Genomic DNA, 21,565 nt, shown 5'->3' on the forward strand with positions numbered 1-21,565 from the left:
GTGCGCGTGTGCGTGTTCAGAACCGCGGTTGCCAGGAACACACTCGCTCCCTGTGCTGACGGAGCTGGTTTCGGTCATCACCACGCTGTTGACTCCGAAGGTTGTGATTGATGGCATGAAGTCGCTGCTGCAGGAACTCGAGCCGTTCATCGCCGTGGTAGGGTCCTCACGGCTGCGCTTGCCTTTGTTTCGTACTTTGTGTGTGTGTATGTGTGCGTGTGTGCGTGTGTGTCTGTCTGTTTGTGCATGTCTGTTTGTGTGTGTGTGTGTGTGTGTGCGTGTGTGTCTGTCTGTTTGTGTTTGTGTGTGTGTGTGTGTGCGTTTGTCTGTTTGTGTTTGTTTGCGTGTGCGTGTTTGCGTGTGTGTGCGTGTTTGCGTGTGTGTGTGTGCGTGTGTGTTTGTTGCGGGCGGTTCTTGCCATTTCCTGTGTGTGATGCGCCTCGTAAACTGCCATGTATCAGCACCACACCCCTGTGATGGTTGCTTCTACTCGCTGACCCGCTCGAGTGCTTCTGGTTGCCGCGGCACTTGCTCCACCGTTCTCCCTTGTTGACCTCCTCCTCACCCGTCCAACCCCAACTTGCGTCCTTTTTTTTTTTTTTCAGTTTGTCAAGTTCCAGCCGATGGTGACGTACACGGATCTGCCGCGCCACGTTAAGCGCGACTGGTACACCCTCGTCCACTCCCAGGTGCGCTCGCGCAGCAGCAACACCAGCACCATCAACACCAGCACCACTTGTCTTGCTCGATGGGCTGCTGCTCGTGTTCCATGTGAAAATCTTGCAATGTGAGGAGTGTAAGGTGCTCATCAACACACGACATGTGCGTTCGCATGTGTTACCAACACACTCACCCCTCCCTGCGTGCAAATCCACCCACTCGGTCACAATTGACCGCCTCCTCCCCCCCCCCCCAAAAAAAAAAAAACACGCTGCAGCTGCGCATTTTGGTGATGCTGCGCCACTTGTGCCGCTTTGACAACTTCCGCTCGCTTGTGGATGTTGTTTCTGCGGGTCTGCTCGCCTTCCTCCGCCACGCCCTTCCCAACGGCAGCGCGGTACGCCACACTCTTGTGTTGTGCTATGCGTGTGTGTGTGTGTGTGTGTGTGTGTGTGTGTGTGTGTGTGTGTGTTTTTGTGTGTGGGTGGGTATGGGAAGGGTCGGCATGCCCAAGTATGCGCTGGACATGAGGATCACCGGTGCTGTCTTCACTAATCGCGGCCCTCCCCCCCCCCCAAAAAAACAAAAAAAAAAAAACCTCTGCCTCTCGCCTCGCTGCTGCTTACAGCACCTGAAGGACATTTCGTACGCGGCAAGGTTGGCCAGAGAATCACACGAGAAACTCAAAGACCAGGTGCGAGCATGTCCCTTCCAACCCCACCCCCTTCTCTTTGCTTCAAGCCCATCCACGTCACATGCATTTCTTGCCAATTGTTGTTTTCTTATCTCTGTCGTTCCTTTGCCTCGCCATGCTTGGAGGGCAGTGGCATTATGTTGTTGACTCCCCTCCCTCCCGGCGGTGGCCGTTCCCATCCACTTGTTGCCATCCCATCCACTCATGCCTATCCAACCCTCACCACCGACGCTGCGAATGACAACCGCTCCCCCCCCCCCTCGCCGCCTCCTCTTCTGTGCAGGCGTACGAGTGCTTCAAGATGTTCTACAAACTGGACCTTGCCCCACGCTTCAGCACGCTGGAGTCGCTGTCAACGTCTTTCCTGCATTCGCTGGAGTTGCTGCTCAGCAGCCGCCTGGACATGCAGCCGCACATGCTCACGCGCGCTGCCGGCAAGGTGGCCTGCGTGCTGCATGACTCACGCCTCGCCTTTGCCACGTACCCAATGGCGCTGAAGGTGCTTGAGATGATCGCGGAACGGCTCGCATCTAAGGTAACTTCACGTTTGTACCACCACCACCGCCTCTGCCCTTGGCCCTGCCTTGCATTTGCTGCTTTTTTTGGCTGCCGATGGTTAAACCGTTCCCACGGCCTGTGCTTGCCATGAGCCCTCGTGCGCGGGCGTCAGATGTCGTCACTCATCATCTTTCCTTCCTGCTCGTTTACGCCGGCCCTCGCGCACGTACTTGCACGTACTTGCACACACACACACACACACACACACACACACACACACACACACACACACACACACACACCACCGCAACAAAGGGTCCGCCGGCATCTGCACGCCGCACGATTGTGTTTATGCTTCACAGCGGCGTGACCCTGCTTGGCCGCATTGGCGACGTGTACATGAGGCACCCGAATCGCCCCGGCCTGCAGTACGCGCGAGCCACGGGCTCCACAAGCTACCGTCTCGCCCACACCAACGAAATTGGCATGGACATGGGCGGGACGCACGGCCTGAATGCGTTTCCGGCCGAGATGGAGGAGTGGGCGTATCCACTGACACACGCCATGACCTCGCGCAGCACAGATGCGCACCTGCGCGGCGCCGCCCGCGCTTGCGTGGGCTTCTGCTGCAGGACACGTGAGTTGTGCCGTGCTGCGCGCTGTTCACGTGTGTTAACATGAATGCGCCACCGAACTTTCGCTGTGTGTCCTGTGTGCAATTTTCGGTTTCTTGTGCAGTCGTCGTCGGTGCCCAATGCGAGTTTCTTTTGTTGGTGGACACTGGCCTTTGCTGAAAACTCACTCACTCCCTCTCTTCTGACTGCGTGTTCAATTGATTGTTGCATGCCCACGTTTGCTTGGGATCTGCAGTCGCATTGCTGCAACAGTGCAACCAGTCATTCCAGACATCAACTCCGATGCCAACCATTCGCATTGTCGCCTCGTCCGAGACGTACCTCCTCAAGCAGTTTCTCACCAACTGTAAGCTTCGCCACCTTCGCCCTGCTGTACTGTGCTGTGATGCGTGGTGTGTGGTATGATGTCATGCGGTGTGGCGTCAACAGCGTCGTCAGCTGTGGTCAGTTCTTGCTGTGTGGATTTGCGAGCTCACCTCCCTTCCAAAACACGCCCGCGCGTATGCACATGATGACGACAGCCCTGTTCCTCATCGACTACCTTCGGAGCAATGAAGAGGGCCGCAATCGCTTCCCAGACTTTGAGCTGTTGTTTGCTGCGTACTCGCGTCTCGACCCCGTCACCTTCCGCGAAGTCAGCGTCCCTCTTGCGTTGTGTTGATTTGCCCATTGCTCCCTGTTTGGGCGCATGTGTCATCGTTTTGTGCTGGTCAATACACGTTGCCTTGCGCTTGCTTGTGGCCACTGTCCAGCCACGAAGTGCAAAACCTCCTCCGCGAAAAGCTCACACGTGTCTCTCCTCCTCCGACATGCCATGCTGTGCCCTGTCGTGCTTGCGTGCCTGCTCGTCTGCCATTGTCGTTGACAGTACGTCCACTCCTACCTTGACTGGATGATCCACCTGAGCGAGACGCGTGGCTTGTATTCACACTTCGTGCACCTCGCCCGCGTCTTGCCAGCGCGCCCCTTCCTGAGTAAGTGCACCATTCGCCTCGCCCGCCGTCCATGTTGCCTGCACGCAAAGCGTTCATCTGGTCGCGTCGCTCTGCCCCCATCGCCCTGAATGCGGTACTTCCTTTCGCAGTGGCACGCAACTCACAGCTACTGGCACCTTCTCTGCAACCCCCAACATGTCAACGCTGTGTGTGTGTGTGTGTGTGTGTGTGTGTGTGTGTGTGTGTGTGTGTGTGTGTGTGTGTGTGTGTGTGTGTGCAGTGCAAGGCGTGATGCGCAAGATCCTCGAGGCTCTGGATGACGAGTGCGTCGATGAGCGACAGAAGCGCCTCAGCCTCCTCATCAAACTCTTCCAGCACATCATCACCTCCGCTTCCGGCCTGCGCGACATTGTGCGTCCGTGTGTGTGGGGGGGGGGGGAGAAGAGGGTCGTCGTGCTCTGCTTTGTATGCTGATGTGCTTGTCTCCTTACCAGAATGTCAGTTGAAAGCGTGTGTGAGTGTCTGTGTTGGAGATGCTTGCAAATGCACAGTGCTTCGCGTCCACCACAGACTCATGCCTCCTCCCCATCCAACACACAACAAATAGTCTGTCATTGAGTTTTATCACAAGGCCCTTCCCAAGTGCGTCAAGAACCTCAACGTCCGCGAGGTACACATTGGGTGCAAGTACCCATGTGCGCGTGTCCGCTGCAAAGCGTGGCTGTTGCTGTCGCTCAACTGATGTGCCAATCCCGATTCCCCACCACTCATTGACACACACACACACACACATATGCACACACACATGCACATACATGCACACACTCAGCACCTGAGCATCTTGACGTCACTGGTGCGCATCCTGGTGAGCCTCGCGGAGAAGACCAACAGCATGATGATTATGAAGGAGATTCACCCGCACGTGTCGAGCCTCGTCTCCGGACTGCGTCGCCTCTACCAGCAGTCTGAGGCCCTGCCCCACTTCCGCAGCACACAGTCCGAACAGGTACGCCGATGCAACGTCGATGCAAATCGAGCCAGCAACAAGACACAACTGGCCATGAACATATGTCGTGTTCCCCTGTTTCCACGTGTGTGTGTGTGTGTGTGTGTGTGTGTGTGTGTGTGTGTGCGTAAGTTTGCGTGCATGTTCGTTTGTTGTACGCTTGTTGTGCGTGTTTGCTGTGTTAGTGCGCAAACCTCTTGAGGTGTGTCGCGATGAAGAGAATGCATGGCACTGTTCCCCATGAGAGCCCTTGCACACGTTGACTCACTCCATTTGTCATTACCTGTTGCTTTCTGTTCTTTGCCGTAAGTGGCGTCGAATGGCGTGCGAGGCCGTGTTCGCCATGACACACCGCCTGATCATGCCGACAGAGACCCTCAACAACATCCTTCCGCTCCTCATTGATGCCCTGGACCCGGCCCATCCAAGCTGTATGTCTTCTGCTCAGCTGTCCACCCATGTTCTGTTGGATCAGTCATTGTTCGTTGCATCTGTATGTGTGCGCCCGTGAGTGTACGACGTATGCATACATCTGTGTGGCGTGTTTGCGTCATACTCGCTCTTGCCCTGATCTCGCTTGTTTCTTTTTCCTCGCTTCTTTTGCCTTGTTCTCACGACCACATTTCTCGCCTGGGTGTAGATGCGAGCGCCATCACCTGCTTTGATCGCCTGGTTGCGCACTTCTTCGACCAGTTCCTTCACATCTTCCTCAGTGCGTTTCCCTGGTTGACGACACTTCGTGTCACGTGTGACGGAGGCCAATGCCTACACATCCCTCGTGCAATTCGCAAACGTCTGAACGCACTTGGATGCACCTGCACTAACGCGCGACCACACGCACGAACACCCTCAACAACACGCGCACGCTCATGCACATGCAGAGGCCATCAACCGGCCCATCCGCGGCGAGCTGCTGGAGCGGCTGTATGCGATTGCGCGCCAGGGCCGTCCCGAGGCGCCCGCCGTCCTCCGCACCCTCTCCAAACTCTCAGGATGTTCCTACTACCATCTCGGTACAGTTGTTGTTGAGGCTTGCGACATGTGTGTGCGTGTTTGTGTTTGTGCGTTTGTGTGTGTGCATGCATGCGTGCTCGTGTGTGTGTGTGTGTGTGTGTGTGTGTGTGTGTTTGTGCGTGCATGCATGCGTGCTCGTGTGTGTGAATGTCTGTCTCTCTGTCTCTCCGTTTGTCATGTTTGTCGTGTTTGTCGTGTTTGTCTTGTGTATGTTGAACCAACTGCGTGCGCCCATTACCGTGAACTGACGCCTGCACACGCCCACCCCTCTCCTACCCCCCCCCCTCTCTCTACCCCATCTCCTCTTCAACGGTGCCATCCTGTGCGTCACTGCCCCTTCGTGTATTTGCGTTTTTTGGCGGTGCAGGCCAAGAAGTGCGACTGCCGGTGAAGCCAGAGGCACACAACCTCAATGCCCGGCTGCACTACAACCTGACCACGTTTGTTGAGATTCCGCTCGGAGACGTGCAGGAAGCCATCCTGCCCGTGGCCACCAACAAGAGCCACCCCAAGTACCAGGAGGCAAAACAAATGCTGATGATGGTGGCGGCTGTTGCGTTCAAGATTGACGCGACGGTGAACGAGGTGTCGCTGCTGCCCAAGCTGGCCGACGCCCTGCCCGGGCTCAAGCCGAGCCTTCCCCCGGAGCGCGAGGACGCCGTGTTCCACCTGCTGCCATGGGACAACCACATCTGCGACAACCTGTGTGCGCTGCTGCTCATGCACGGCGACGAGGAAGTGGACAGCTTCCTCTCGGGCATGTTTGCACACGTCGCGTTTCTTGGCGCGCAGGAGCTGCTGATGGACTGTGGCCAGGTGCAGCGCAGCCCATTTGCCACCAGCACACGCGAGAGCGACTTCTTCACTGCGCTGGGCGCTGCTCACGACCTGCTACCCCCGCTCGACTACTGGGCGCCCTCCTCGCGCATTGCCCCGCTGCACGTGATTGTGAAGGCGATTGTGATGGCGATTCAGCGCGACTGCGACGCATCTGTGCAGGCCGGCATGTGGGCGCTGCGGACACTGCTGTCTGACGTGGAGAAGGTCATGGGTGATGCCCGCCTCCTGCACCTCGTCCCACTTGGTACTCCACTAAAGCGAGCCGTGTGTGTGTGTGTGTGTGTTTGCCTGTGTGTGTGTGTGTGTGTGTGGTGTGTGTGTGTGTGTGTGTGTTTGCCTGTGTGTGTGTCTGTGTGCGTCTGTGTGTGTCTCTGTTTCTGTGCGTGTTTTGATGTGAGAGTATTTATGTGTGTGTGTGTGTTTCTCTGTGTGCCTGCACACATATAGCTTCTGTGTGCTTGTGTTGATGTTGGACACAAAAGGTACAAGGTGTGGGGCGCTGTAGCACCGCTGATGATTTTTTCATCCTGACTTTGCTGTCGCATCACATGTGTGTGCTCTTTGCAGTACAAACGACGGTCCGCGTGCTCGCTGACAGCGCGTCACAGCTCGGCATGTTCGAGCGGCGTGGTGCCATCTTTGGCCTTCGCGCCGTCATCGAAATCCTTCCAACCGTCGCCCTCGAGTGCGTTTCCACCCCTGCTGCTGCTGCTGCTGCTGCTGCTGCTGTATTTGTTGCTGGTTGTTCCTGCTAATGTTGGTGCTTCTCTTCGTATTGGCGGTGTTGTTGGTGTCGTTGCCGCGTGCACGTTTGTGTGTGCACTTGCCTCTATTTCTGTGTGTGGCAAGTTCCTGCTCTGGGACCCCTCCCCTTTACGTGATTTGTTGCTCGTCCCTCAATTCACCGCATCTCACCTTCCACTGTGCTGCTGCTTCGGGGGTCTGCCTTTATCTGCTGTTGCTGGTGTCTTCTTGCAACAGCCCGTTTTGCTATCGCATCTACTGCGCGTTGCTACGAGCAATGGGATCAGAGCACGAGCCTCTGCCTGAATCGCTGCACAAGGAGGTCACGGACACGCTTGCGTTGTTGGTGGAAAAGGCGTTTGCTTCCAAGAAGCCAAACAGGCTCCTGCGGCCAGGTCAGTCCCGTGGTTACCTTGGTGGTGCATGGGTGTGCATGAGGGAGGGCGTCTCTGCGTGTGCGTGTGTGTGTTGTGTGTGTATGTGTGTTCTGCTTGCTTTATTGGAATGGCAGTCTTTGCCGTCATCTCTCCACGAATATGCAAGAGTGCTACTGTCCACGTGCCCTCATCAGCGTTGTCTCTTCGCTTGCATTGTGTCTATGTGTGCGTGATGTGTGTGGTTGTTTGTGGTGTCAACAGGAACCAACATCAACGACGCCGAGAATCCGAAATTTGCGCAGGTGTACCTGATGAAGCGCGTGCTGTCGCGAACGGGGCTCGGGGACTATGAGCTTTCGTCCGTCCTCACGCCGCTTGGCATGGTTGGGCGGCGGGCAACGGAGCTCTTCCTCTCCAAGTGGTCCCAGCTGCAGAAACTGGTATGTACCGCCACACACAAACACGCCTGTGTCTGTGACCAGTGTGTGTGTGTGTGTGTGTGTGTGTGTGTGTGTGTGTGTGTGTGTATGTGTGTGTGTGTGCCTGTCTGTCTGTGAACAGTGTGTGTGTGTGTGTGTGTGTGTGCTGCCCACGTGGGAGTCACACATGAGCGAATGTATGGGACGTATTGGCGCCAATGGTTAATTGGGCACTCCCTGCCCTTGCCTTGTTCCATTGGTACAGGCACCCGACCTGGTTTCGCATTTGTCGAAGCTGAGTGGCCTTCCCATGAGCCACTTCTTCCTTGTGGTACGTACTGTTGAACCCCCACACGCATGCATGAAAGCAAGCGCAAAGCGTACACATGCACACATGCGCATACAAGCACAAGCACAGATGAAACACGAAACCACGCCGCGCCCACGCATGTACTTACCCAGTTTGCCATGGGTCTGATGTCCCATGGTGGATGGACCTGTCTCATGTCACATCTCACCTAATTTGTGTTGTGGGGTGCTTTGTGGTGCGTACTTACTTGCTGGCAGTTTGACGTGCTGTCCGGGCTGTCGCTGCTTGTGCGTGCACCGACCGTGCCCAACCTGCAATGCGTGATTGGCGCGCTGTTGTGCATGACAAAGGAAGAGTCGCTGCTTGATCTGCTTGGCGAGTACTCGGTTGCCGCCAGCGCTGCTGCCAAGGAAGCCCTCAAGCAACAGAAGCAGCACCAGGAGCAACAGAAACAGCAGCAAGAGCGCCAGCAGCAGCAAAAACACCAGTCAGGTATGCTTTCAACACAGCAGATCCAAAACGAACAAGACCAACAACAACAACAACAACAACAACAACAACAACAGCCAACTCAGCAGGCACAGCAGCCTGGTGGATCAACTGGCGCACCTGCAGCAACTTCAACTGCCACTGCAAGCACAACCTCGACAGCTACTGCTGCACCAGCAACAACAGCAGCAACAACAATGCCCCAAACTGATGGTTCCGGTGATACTGCTGAGCCGCCTCAAGATCAGTCGCAAGCACAGCCTTCACAGCAGGCACAAGCACAGCCTTCACAGCAGCCGTCACAATCGGCAGAGCAGCAACAGCCATCACAACCATCACAGCAACAACAGTCATCGGCAGAGCAACAACAGTCTTCACAACCATCGCAGCAACAGCAGTCATCGCAGCAGCAGCAGCAGTCGTCGCAGCAGGAGAGCACAGCAGCCGGCGCCAGCGAAGGCAAATCTTCTCAGAAGCGGACGGCGAGTGAGCAAGCCGCCTCTCATGGCGAAGCGCAGCCACAACAACAACAACAGCAGCAGCAGCAGCAGCAGCAGCCCAACTCTGCACCCATGCACAGTCCGGCCGCGTATCCGCAGCTGGTGTCTGGCCGCTCTGTTGTCCTTGAAGTCATGAACCTCCTCGCCAAGCTTCAGAGCAAGTCTCGCTACGTCGATATCTGGGTTGGTTGGCTCTCAAACTGGTGTATCTTGCGCGCACGGTCATGTTCGTGTGTCTACATCGTGCTGTCTATCCGTGTGTGGATGTATGTTGCTGTCGGTTGACGTGATTGCGTCTCGTGAAGCTGCATGTACGACTGCAAACACTCCCGTACCTCTGTCTGTGTGAATGCTTGCGACGCACGCCGGTGCTGCCCTTTTGTGCTCACCCTCGTTTCAAACCTCCCTCGTCTCCTTTGCCTTTGCAGGTGTCTGCCCTGGAGATGTACCACGAACTTCTCAAAACACGCAAGTGGGACGGCCTTGTCAAGGACCTTCTTCCTCACGTGGTAAGTTTCCAGCACGCCACCGGCGACATGGCATTGGCCTTGCACAAAACACACACACAGAAATTCGCCCGCTGTTACCATTCCAATTCAAAGTGGTGTTTGTTGAGGTTGGTCTTGCAAGAGCAATGCATTCGCATTCACACACACACTCGTGTATGTACACACTTCAAATATTTGCTTGCTCACACGCTCACAAACATGCATGCACACATATTCGTACACACACATACACGCATACACGCTTTCAAACACATACTCGCTCGCACGCACGCACATACATGCGCTTGCAGATGTCGTCGGTGTTCTCCGAGACGTCGAAACTGCGCGATTTGGCGACAGAGATGCTCAAGTTTATGATGGACAACAACCTGCTCCTGCAAACAGATCTCTCACAGACTGTTCGCCCGTACATGGACGATGTCAGCAGCTTCAAGGACCTGCACACCTTCAAGTCAGTGTTTTGTCCGTCATGCGGATGGTGGCGGGCGTGAGCACATGTGCGTGTTTGTTCATGTCTGTGCACACACGTGTGTTTTTGTCTTTCCATGTGTATGTATGCTTTGCGTGCCTGTGTTCGTTTTCCGTCACCTTCTCATCGCCCTTGGCAACCGTCTTGTCACTTGACGTGGCGCTCACGCGATGGCGGACTTGTTTGCAATGCGACAGATTACAAGGGCTGTTTGCAGTTGCCAAGGCCTTCCCACCGCTCTTCAACATGTCCTTTGGTCAGTCGGCTACTCAACACCATGCATATGCATATCACACCTTGCCCTTGAACGTTGGCTACAAGTCACAAAGATTTTTTTGGGGGGGGGGGGGGGGGGAGGAGGGGGGTGTACGTCTGTGCGTACCCCCGTCACGCACGTACGCACACACACACAGCTGCCTGCGCAATCTCTTTGTCTCGTGTCCACATGTGCTCACAGCTCACCCTCTATTTATTGACCTGCCGTCACTGTGGTTGCACACCGCGCCGTGTCAACGCTGCAGCGAACTTGCTGTGGCAGCACCTGGAGAAGACGTTCCAAGTGATTGTGGAGGACATGATGTCGTCCAGCCCAAGCTGGCTCGAGAACCCAAAGAGCAGACACGCCGTCTGGCTGCTCAAGATCTTCGGTCACCTGCAGAACATCGACCGTAAGCATCATCAAAGCACTGTGTGCGTGTGTGTGTGCATGTGTCTTGCGTGTGTGTGCGTGTGCGTGTGTGTGTGTTGCGTGTGTGTTGCGTGTGCGTGTGTGTGTGTGTGTTGCTTGTGCGTGTGTGTGTGTGTGCGTGTGTGTGTGTGTGTGTGTGTGTGTGTGTGTGTGTGTGTGTGTGTGTGTGTGTTGATCGAATGGTCCCTCTATTTGTGTTGTTGTGTGGACATTGAGGCTTGCCGCACCCCCTTCCACGCTGCATGAAGCTGACACCATCACCCCACCTACTCACATGCTCACATGCTCACATGCACACACCCACACACTCAAACAACAAATACCTGCCTTGTCAGAGGACATTCCCTCGAAGCTGCTTGATGCGGTGGTCAACTGCGAGATGGTGCTTGGACAGTTTGCCTCCAGCCCCGTTCGCGAGGCCGTGGCATACTTTTGCAACTGCCACGCAGACATGTTCCTCTCGTGGTTCCTCAACCACATCTCCTCGCCAAACGCGTGCGATCTGCTCATGTATGTGCTGCAGTGTGAAGATGCCCCCAACGTGCGGGCGGCGTTTAAGGACCTTGGTCCCGAGCTCTATCGCCGCGTGTATGAACCATGCCGCAAGGCGCTGTGTACCGCAAACGACCTCAAGGTGCAGATTGACTCGTCTGCCATTGCCTTTGCTGTCACGGCCTGCATCTACACGCACATGGGCTTCGATCCAACCTTTTTGCACAAGAACTACGACATTTACAAGACCATCGTCGACCTCTGGAAGTACATGAAACGTGAGTTTGTGTGTGCATGCGTGTGTCTGATTATTTATGTGTGTGGTGCGTGAGTATTTTATTGTGTGCGTGTGTCTGTGTGTCTGTGTGTGTGTTTGTACGCGCGTGAGTGGGTGTGTTTGTTTGTTTGTTTGTGTGGGGGTTTTTTTTTTTGTTTTTGTTTGCGCGTGTGGGTGTGCCATGATTTCCTCCTCCACGATTGTTCGCTTTTGTGATCATGCAACTCACACACATATACACACAAACACATTCACACTCCCACACACAGTTTGGCTGCCATCTGTGACGATCATGGAGCCCAACCGGCTGAACGATCCGCGCATGCTGATCAAGCTGTTCATGCGGCACTTGAGCGCACACCGGGACGGTCTGACAGACGACGACATGGCGCTCATCTTCGAGCTGCTTCCCATCCTCAGCCCAACCACCAAATCCATCATGGACCTCTCCCTCCTCCTGGTGAGATGCACTCCTTGCATGAGGAGTAATCACGTGACTGCCGTCTATTGTTGTAGCGACCGTGTTTTTGTCTCTTCGCCCTCTCCTTGCCCTTATGCACAAACACACACACACACACGTACGCACGTACGCACGCACTCTCGTAACGCACGCGATTGCCACACCTTGCCCAGAACTTCTTTGCAACGGATGTGCCGGAGACGTTTTCGCTGAAAGCGCGGCGGTTCTTGTTGATGCGCTGCTGCCGTGGTGTCACCCACCCGCTCCCCGTCTATATCAAGCACTTGCAGGATATCCAGGTTTGTGTGCACCACATTGTCGAAAGTGAAGCTAGGCCAGCACCACATGACTGTATAATTCTGTCCAATTTCAAACTGTGGCTGCCCTCACTCGCTCGCTTACTCACTCACCCACACATGTACACACACTCACTCACGCCTGTGCACATACACACTCACTCACACAATCACACTCACTCACTCAAACTACTTTTGTTGTGGGTGTGTGTAGGATGTGGTGGTCCACAAGATCCTGATACCGAACATCGCGTACGCGCTGGCCAAGGGCGAGGCCGTGGAGCTGCTTGGCCCCACGGACGGCAACCCAGGCGTCATGGGCGAAATTGTCAAGATGCTGCTGGACAAGCGCATCGACGCGTGGCCAGACTCGCTCAAGGGCGCCGTGTCTGAGCTGCTCGTTGCCATTGGCGAGGGCGCGCACCGGTACCCTGCCGTGCGGCCCATGCTCAAGCCGTTCCACCCCGACTTGGTCGACATCATCCGCCGCCTGCTCGACTCCTCCGCCCACACGCACTCCACAGCATCGCCTGTGCTGTGCTGGATCATCCACGCGGGCTTCTCGCTCATCCGCGGGCTGGATATGCGTGACCTGCCGCTTGCCCGCCGTCTTTACGTCCTGCTCATGGACAACGCACAGATACACGGCCGCGACCTCGCCCGCATGGCGCTGGAGCTGGCGCACGTGGTCATGCCGACGCTGGAGCCGCCAGAGGCCGTGGTGGACGACCCGGGCCAGTATGTCAACGTGAGTATCCAGGACTGGACGTCGGTCATCAACTTTGATGTGACGGAGCAAACCCCGGAGGTGGAGGCGTACACCAGCCGCCTGCTGACCACCAACGACCTGTTCCACCACCGCCACTGGGTGCTCTTGTTGCGCGACATGCTCGTCCGCAGCAACAAGAGCACAATGGCAGCCAACCTGGTGAGCATCCATCGGGACCTGCTGGAGCCTGCACGCCACGTGCTGCTGCCTGGGCTGCTGACGGTGATTGAGCGCGCCTCGTCGTCGTCGGCGTCGGCATACGAGCAGCCAAGCCTGCAGCTCGAGCGCGTGGAGCTGTTCTTCCACTGGTCGTCCCTGATGCAGGAGGACATCCTTGCCGCAGACAAGGCCGAGGAGGCCGGCAGCAGCGACGCTATGAGCGCAGACGCCAAGGAAGCTTCGGAGGCTGCAACAACGGAAAAGGACATGGACACAGGCAAAGACGAACCTCCTGACACAGCTTCGGCTACAGCAGCCGCGACGCCGCCAGTCTCCAGCCCGGCTTCAGGGACAGGGACAGGTGCGGGGTCAAGTTCTACGACAACACCTGCGCCCGCCACAGGTCCTGTCACACATGCAGCGTCTGCAGGCGACAGTGCTGCCAAGTCGTCGGCGTCGTCCTCGACTACTGCATCGCCATCAGCCATGGCGGCTTCCGGGACGACACCAAGCAAGGCACAAGCCGCATCCTCATCTCCCGTGGCATCCTCAGCATCGTCGTCGTCATCGCCAACGGCGCAGGCTGCCACCGCTGCCACCACAGGCGACAAGAACGCTGGGGCAGTGGCGAACAGCCAGGCGGAGGAAGAGGAGGCCAAGGAGCAGAAGAGGCGCAGGATTGAGCGTGTTCGCCAAGTCGCAAAGAAGCTGCTCTCGCCGGCGACGCGCGCGCAGATTTGGAACTACGTGTTCCACACGCTGGTGCCACTGCTGCGTGAGCCTTCGCTGCAGAAGCAGCTGCACAGCATTGACCTGTGGACGCAGAAGCTCCTCATGCTGCTGCAAAAGATGCTGTCGTATCCGGACTGGGCGGCGGTGCCCTTGCCCAAGGAGCAGCTGCACATGTACCTGAACGTCGCCGCAAAGGACAACAAGAACGTTGGCTTCCTGCACCTGTACGCGTGCATGCTGCGTGTGCTGGTGATTCTGATTCGCCGCCTGCCCGCGCGCATGTGGCTCGAGCACCTCCTGGCGTGCCAGGACGAGATTCTGCATGCCATGCGCGTGCACCACCACAAGGTGAGCGCGGCCGTGGTTGAGCTCCTCTCCAACGCCGTGCTGCGCTTTGCCAAGGAGAAGGACCAGAAGAAACTCGAGGGTGTCTCGGAGGAGACGGTGACGGCGTGGGCTGCGTTTGTGGGCAAGGCCGAGGAGCTGATGCACAAGCAGCTGGAGGCCATGGAGCCAGAGGACACGAAGCGGCCGCTCGCCCTCGCCGTGCTTCTGCCGTGCGTGCGGCTGCTGCAGAACGCGTTTGGCGCCATTGACGAGAAGTACATCAGATCACGCAAGAACCTCTTGCTGCGGCTGTTCCAGCGGCTGCAGCGCGACCACCTGGAGGCCAGCAAGCTCGAGGCCCAGAAGGCGGCAGGCGGTGGCAACAGCAGCAGCACACAGGGCATCCCACAGGGCACCAGCGCAGACGCCGTGCAGACGCTCATGTTCCTGCTGAAGCTGCTCAAGGCGGTGATGAAGGACTTTGAGCAGAGCGACCGCAAGACCTTCCTCACAGGCATTGTACACCTGGTGGACAAGACGGAGGACACGACGCTGATGAGCCACCTCATGGAAACGGTGACGCAGTGGCTGCTCAGCAAGGAGCTCACGTGCGTGCCGACCAAGGACAAGGTGACGATTGTCGGGCGCCTGGGCCTGGCCATGGTTCGCCGCTTCAAGAACACAAATGTCTTTGTTGACTTTCTCAAGTTTGTGCTGGAGACGTACTCTGACCGGCAGGGCGCCAACCCAGACATTGTGCAGCGGCTGGAGATTGGGTTCCTGCAGGGCCTGCAGGTGCCTCTGGACGAGCTGCGGGAGAAGTTCTTCAAGATCATGGACGCGCCAAACCGCAACACCAACATCTTCCTGCGGCTGGACTCGTGCATGGTGAACACGGTGGCCCGCTGGGACCACATCAAGGACACCAACTGGGTCAAGACATGCGTGGACGTGATGCTTGCCGGGGTGATTGAGGACCAGCCCATGTTCTGCTCGCGGCACCGCTACTTTGATGCGCTGTACACGTCGGCCAAGATTGAGCACTCGGCCATGCAGCCGCCGCCGGGGCTCAAGGACCTCGTGGCCACGCGCCGCGCCTTTGTGCGCAAGGTGGACGGCATGACCACGGGCAAGCTGCTGTCGCTCCTGCGCTCGCTCACGGCCAGCGTGCCGGCGCTGGCGCACAAGCTGTGGCAGCACCTGTTTCCTTGGTACTGGGGCTACCTGCACGCCAACCCGGACTCGAAGAAGCGGCAGGACCAGGTGAAGGCCATCACCAAGCACGTGGAGCAGCTGGCACTGCTGGACCAGAACGAGAACGGGGACCAGGGCAACCTGCACGCGCTGATTGTTGCAGCGTCGCGGTGCGAGCCTGCGCTGGAGCTGCCGCCGAGCCTGCTGCACTACGCGGCCGTGCACCGCGGCCTGTGGCACACGGCCATCTTCATGCTGGAAAACGCGGTGGTGACGCTCTCCGACGAGATGCGGCGGCACAGGGGCACCATGCACCCCGTCGTGCACGCGCTGTCAGACATGTTTGGGCGGCTGCGGGAGCCCGACTTCCAGCAGCTGTGCTTCCAGTCGATTTACGCGCAGAAGGAGACGCTGCTTGCGCTGCGCTACGAGACGTTTGGCGACATTGCAAAGGCGCAGGAGACGTACGAGGACATCATCCAGGGCATGTCCAAGAAGGGCTCGAGCCTGGTGGAGAGCGACTTCAAGCTGTGGGAGGAGCGGTGGGTTGCGTGCACGCAGAAGCTTGGTGAGCACGACCTGCTGTTCAAGTTTGCCGAGGAGACGAAGAACGACGAGCAGCTGCTGTCCAACGCCATCAAGCTGGAGAAGTGGAAGTCCGCTGCGGAGGCGCTCACCCGCTTGGAGGTGCAGCGGGACCCGGACCACCGCCTGAAGATTTGCAAGGCGCAGATTGCGCTGGCTGCCGGTGACTCTGTGGACGTGGCGACGGTGGACAAGGCGTACGACGACTTTATGACGCTGGTGGTGCGCGAGTGGAAGCGGCTGCCGCCATACGCGTGCAACGCGCACGTGCCCCTGCTGCAGGACACGCAGCGCATGGTGGAGGTGCACGAGTCAACCAAGGTGATGGTCATGTGCAGCCCCCACAACCAGAAGCGCTCGTCTGCAAACGAGATTCACGAGGTGATCCACGCGTGGAAGGCCCGCCGGTTAAACAGCTGGGTCGACATCACGCAATGGGACGACCTGCTGCTCTGGCGGCTGCTCGTGTTCAAGCGTGTGGACGAGGCTGGCCTCCAGCTGCCTGGCTCGCGCACGCCCAACGACCACATTGCAAAGATCCTGAACCAGCTCGCGCGCATCGCGCAGTTGCAGCGGCTGCGGTCCGTGTGCCACCGACGCCTGCAGCAGGTGGAGGCTCTGCCAGACGTGTGTGTCGAGGAGCTGTTTGTGCGCGCGCGTGAGCTGTTCCTATGCGAGCGCGAGCTGCCATCCCGCACGCCGCAGGAGACGTTGGCGCTGTTTGACACGGTGAACATGTCCCACTTCTCCATGGACCAGTGCACTGAGCTGTTTGCCTTCAAGGCGGATGCCCTGCACAACGCGGGCGACCTTGAGGAGGCACACATGCTGTTCCTTGCCGCGGGGCACATGAGCCCGAACGTGGCCACGCTGTGGGAGCTGTGGACATACTTCTGCGACACCATGACGTACTACTGCAAGGAGCGCCTGCTTCGTGAAGAGGAACGCCTGCGCAAGTACCGACGCACGCATCCTCTCCCACCTGCAGACGCCAGCGGTGGGCAGGAAGGCAGCACCAGCACCAGCACCACCAGCACCCAGCCTGGTGGCGACACGCAGCAGAGCGACGAGCAACCGCCTGTCGTGGTGAAGCAGGAGGACAGTGGCACAGAGAGCAAACAAGGCCAGGAGGGAAGCGATGGCCAGCAGCAGCAGCAGCAGCAGCAAGGCCAGGAGGGTGGAACGGCCAGTGCGACACCTGCTGGTGGTGATGCCACGGCGCCCGCGTCGTCGACAACAGCAGCAGCAACGACAACCACAGAAGGTGAAGGCGCAGCAGCGGAGGGTATGAAGCCAGAGGGCAGTGGCGAGAGCAAGGAGGCTCTGCCGTCAACGCTGAGCACCCTCAAGTTGCAGGCTTCACTGTTTGGAAGTGACTTCAATGTTGGCGCTGACAGCAAGAAGAAGACAAGCAAAGGTGAAGGTGACAGTGAAGCTGATGATGATGATGATGATGATGGTGATGGTGATGGCGATGGTGGTGGCGATGATGGTGATGGTGATGATGGTGATGATGATGGCGAGCCCCCCACAAAGCGCAGCCACACAACAGCTGGCGGTAAGGGCAAGGGCAAGGGCAAGGGCAAGGGCAAGAGCGGAAGGAGCACAGGTGGTGGTGACGCGCGGCCACCAAGCGAGGCGGCGGTGCGTGAACTGGAGGAGAAGGTGATGAAGTGGGCACGAGCCACCATGTCATGCTTGATGACGGGGTTGCGCCTGCACACCGCCGGTGACCGCCGCTTCCCTGCGCAGAAGCTTATGGCCCGCGTCTTTACGCTCCTCTCAGAGGGCGACGGCTCCTCGGTCTCGGAGGTGCGTCGCCGTTGTGTGTGTGTATGTCTGTGTCTGTGTCTGTGTCTGTGTCTCTGTGTGTGTGTGTGTGTGTGAGTGAGTGTGTTTGTGTGTGAGTGTGTGTGTGTGTGAGTGAGTGTGTGTGTGAGTGTATGTATGTGTGTGTGCGTGTGTCTAAGTGTGTCTGTGTGTGCGTTTTTATGTGCGTGCGTGTCTATGTGTGTGCGTGTCTATGTGTGTCTGTGTGTCTGTGTGTCCATATATCTGTCTCTCTGTGTATGCGCGTGTGTGTCTGCGTATGCGTGTGTTTGTCTGTGCTCTCTTACCGCTGCTCCGCTGCTCGTGCGCTGTCCTCACGACTTGTTTCCCCGTGTTTGCGGCGGATGGGGTGGCGGGTGTGCAGATGTTCCAGAAGTATGCGGAGGTGGTTGAGGCGAATGTGTGGAAGTGCTGGCTGCCGCAGCTGATGACGTGCATCTTCCGACCAGAGGCCGAGTACGTGCAGCACGTTCTCATGAGGGTCACCAAGCACTGCTCAGACCTCATGTTCCACAACCTACGCACGTTCTACGGTGTTGCGCAGCAGTGTCGCTCCTTCATGCAGCACCAGAACGAGTACGACCAGCGCACAAAGCGGCCCAAGACAAGCAACAACGGCGACGGCGATGCAGCCGAGGCCGCAGCGGAGGAGGCGAAGCGAAAGGCAGAGGCACTCAAGCGCCGCAATTCCCAGATTATCCTCAAGGTGTGTGAGTGTGCAGGTGTATGTGTGTATTGGTGTACATTGCTGGTGTGTGAATTGGGAGGGGCGGAGGGGGTGTTTGCGCATGCATGTACATGCTCATTTTCCTCCTGAAGTTTTAAATTTGCATTTGCATTGACGTGCGCCCATGTATTCACACACACACACACACGCACGCACGCACGCACACACACACACACACACACACACACACACACACACGCACGCACACACACACACACACACACACACACACACACACACACACACACACACACACACACACACACACACACACACACACACACACACACACACGAACAACCGCACCCGTTGTCACAATTTTTGCGTGTTGCGTGTGCAGCGAGCGAATGCGGTTCTGACCAAGATGTACACGACGCTGCGCACGCGGCGACCTGAGGCGTTTGAGGCGCTGCGCCGCTTCTCAGAGGACCTCACACAGATGCTCACCTCCCGCTTGCTCCTCGCCAAGTACAGCGCATGCGCCATGCTGTTTGTTGTCCACCTGCGCCACCTCTTTGCGCACATTGAGAATGGTGTGACACTTGAGACGCTCAAGAGCCAGCACACACCGGACATTGGCCCGCTGCTGACGCGAAAGGCCGCGCACTTCCGCCGCCTCGACCCGGCGTTCTCCGAGACGGTGCTCCGTCCCATGTTGAGCATGGGGTCGATTGACGTGATGAAGTCCCTGCTGTACCACCTGCATATGCTGCGTCCGCTCGTCGAGCACCGCAATCGCGTCCTTAGCACGCTGTCCAAGGTATCCTCTCTTTGCGGATCTTGTGTGTGTGTGTGTGTGTGTGTCTGTGTGTGTGTGTCTGTGTGTGTCTGTGTCTATGTGCCTGTGCGTAGATACGTTCGTGCTTTTTCTGTGCTGTGTGTCGGCTGCTGCTCCGCACCTCCCCTTCGACCAATCTCTGAAACCATACCACTCGCTGACGCCCTCCCACGCCCTCTTCTTCTTCACCTTTTGCTGCGGGGCGTGCAGTACTCGACGTTCCTGAGCTCCCCCGGGCTGGAGCTGCGTGATCTGGAGGTGCCCGGGCAGCACGTTGACGACTTCCTCGGCGCCGAAATCAGCCCGTAAGCACTGCACGTTCGAAAGCACTCGTGACAGCGAAGCGGGGTGTGTGTGGTAGTAAAGCTTCGTTTTGTTTCTGTGGCCGTCCTGACCTCAATTCTGTTTCCGCTAATCATTGAAAGGGATGGAGGCGTATGGTTTTTGTGTCTCACATTGTCTGTCCCTTGTTTTCCTCACACGCTCGGTGATTCTGCTCGCAACTTGCAGACAAAACTCCATCAAGATTGACCGCTTCCTTCCGTTTGTGGCCACATCTGTTGAAGGGCCAGAGTACGCCATGCACATCTGGATTCGTGGCTCAGACGGCAAGGTCTGTTACGAGTGTGTGTGTATGTAGTATGTATGTATGTATGTATGTATGTATGTATGTATGTATGTATGTATGTATGTATGTATGTATGTATGTATGTATGTATGTATGTATGTATGTATGTGTGTATGTATGTATGTATGTATGTGTGTGTGTATGTGTGTGTATGTGTGTGTATATGTTTTATGCTCACGTGGCGGTGTGCCCACGTGGCGTGACTTGCTGGGTACACGTGCTTGTATTTGCGTGCACTGCGCTCTCCTCCCTATTTCAGCATCACCTTTTCTCACCCCTTTGTGTGGATGTGCGCGTGTAGGAACACATGTTCTCGCTGCGAAACGGCGACGGCCGAACAGAACAACGAATTCGGCATCTCCTGCGCATCACCAACATGATGTACACCCGGTGCAAGGAAACCCGCGAGCGTGGCCTGGTCATGTACCTCCCTCGCATCTGGACCCTCTCACGAGGCGTCTTCCTGGCTGAGGTGCGCGTCTATGAACATGTTCATGTGCTCGTAGCCGCCTTGTTCGCTTGTTTTCGTGGTGCCGTTAGCTTGTTGCATCGCCGCTCCTCTCCTCTCTCCCTCACACACACACACACGCACACACACGCACACACGCACACACGCACAAAACACACACACACGTATGCACATCCTTTTCCCTCAAACAGAAAAAGGACGACATTGTGTCGCTGGATGCGGTGTACGACGTGTATCGCGCGCGCCACAACATCCACCGGGAGGACCCTGTCAAGCGGCTGCTCGAGCTGTACATTGAGCACCTGAAGACTGGCCGCCCATTCGACCGCGCGTTCAAGGAGGACGCGTATGCGCAGGTAGCGCGCCGCTTTGTGCCAAACTACTGTCTGCAGCAGTACGCCCTGCGCCGCTTCCCGGACCTCTCGGGCTTCTGGCTCTTCCGCAAGCACTTCCAGTCGCACCTTGCCGTGAACTGCTTCACGTGGTTTGTGCTTTCGCTCAAGCTTGCTGGCCCAGAGACCATGCGCTTTTGCTTGCCCACGGGCGAGATTGAGCCCTACAGCCTCGACCAGCGGTGCGTAGTGCGTCTGTTTACGTGCTTTGTTTACTTGTTTCTGTTGTGTGTGTGTGTGTGTGTGTGTGTGTGTGTGTGTGTGTGTGTGCCTGTCGGTCTGTCTGTCTGTCTGTCTGTCTGTGTGCGTGTGTGCCCCTCTCTGCCAATCTGTCTGTCTGTCTGTTTGTTTATAGCTCTGTTTCTACGTCTGCCCCAGTGTGAGCTGCGCTGTTTGCCCTATCGTTTGTGGCACACTCTGACCCACCACAACTGCAACCACCACCACCACCACCACCGCCACGCCAACCCCCCCCCTCCCTTCTGCGCTTCCACGCACAACAGAGTTGATCGGCAGACTGGCTTGTTGCTTGCACCGGCTGTCCCGCGCATCACGCCAAACATCACCACGCTGCTTGGCAGCCGCAACATCTTCATCCCGTTCTGCGCGTGCATCCACGCCCTTGCATCCATCATCTCCAAGACTGAGTTCAAGGTTGGCGAG

At 57.2% G+C, this 21,565-nt stretch overlaps 1 protein-coding gene across 1 annotated transcript in view; it reads left to right on the forward strand.

The window, feature by feature from the left end:
- PTSG_07669 (uncharacterized protein) overlaps positions 1-21,565 on the forward strand; it is a 28,752-nt gene that overhangs the window by 6,279 nt on the left and 908 nt on the right. The window contains exons 13-48 of the mRNA XM_004991411.1: positions 21-157; positions 606-689; positions 938-1,057; positions 1,289-1,354; positions 1,638-1,889; positions 2,168-2,489; positions 2,723-2,833; positions 3,009-3,121; positions 3,356-3,461; positions 3,703-3,833; positions 4,030-4,092; positions 4,252-4,428; positions 4,739-4,859; positions 5,069-5,140; positions 5,310-5,441; positions 5,810-6,526; positions 6,850-6,967; positions 7,264-7,421; positions 7,665-7,843; positions 8,088-8,153; positions 8,390-9,304; positions 9,550-9,630; positions 9,921-10,081; positions 10,297-10,355; positions 10,621-10,767; positions 11,123-11,557; positions 11,826-12,016; positions 12,190-12,315; positions 12,527-17,890; positions 18,273-18,614; positions 18,976-19,395; positions 19,624-19,718; positions 19,924-20,026; positions 20,343-20,513; positions 20,702-21,084; positions 21,406-21,556. Of these exons, the coding sequence (XP_004991468.1) occupies positions 21-157; positions 606-689; positions 938-1,057; positions 1,289-1,354; positions 1,638-1,889; positions 2,168-2,489; positions 2,723-2,833; positions 3,009-3,121; positions 3,356-3,461; positions 3,703-3,833; positions 4,030-4,092; positions 4,252-4,428; positions 4,739-4,859; positions 5,069-5,140; positions 5,310-5,441; positions 5,810-6,526; positions 6,850-6,967; positions 7,264-7,421; positions 7,665-7,843; positions 8,088-8,153; positions 8,390-9,304; positions 9,550-9,630; positions 9,921-10,081; positions 10,297-10,355; positions 10,621-10,767; positions 11,123-11,557; positions 11,826-12,016; positions 12,190-12,315; positions 12,527-17,890; positions 18,273-18,614; positions 18,976-19,395; positions 19,624-19,718; positions 19,924-20,026; positions 20,343-20,513; positions 20,702-21,084; positions 21,406-21,556 (12,389 nt within the window). The remainder of the gene's footprint in view (positions 1-20; positions 158-605; positions 690-937; positions 1,058-1,288; positions 1,355-1,637; positions 1,890-2,167; positions 2,490-2,722; positions 2,834-3,008; positions 3,122-3,355; positions 3,462-3,702; positions 3,834-4,029; positions 4,093-4,251; positions 4,429-4,738; positions 4,860-5,068; positions 5,141-5,309; positions 5,442-5,809; positions 6,527-6,849; positions 6,968-7,263; positions 7,422-7,664; positions 7,844-8,087; positions 8,154-8,389; positions 9,305-9,549; positions 9,631-9,920; positions 10,082-10,296; positions 10,356-10,620; positions 10,768-11,122; positions 11,558-11,825; positions 12,017-12,189; positions 12,316-12,526; positions 17,891-18,272; positions 18,615-18,975; positions 19,396-19,623; positions 19,719-19,923; positions 20,027-20,342; positions 20,514-20,701; positions 21,085-21,405; positions 21,557-21,565) is intronic.

Source organism: Salpingoeca rosetta, assembly GCF_000188695.1.
Source record: "Salpingoeca rosetta unplaced genomic scaffold supercont1.20, whole genome shotgun sequence".
Classification (NCBI taxonomy): domain Eukaryota; class Choanoflagellata; order Craspedida; family Salpingoecidae; genus Salpingoeca; species Salpingoeca rosetta.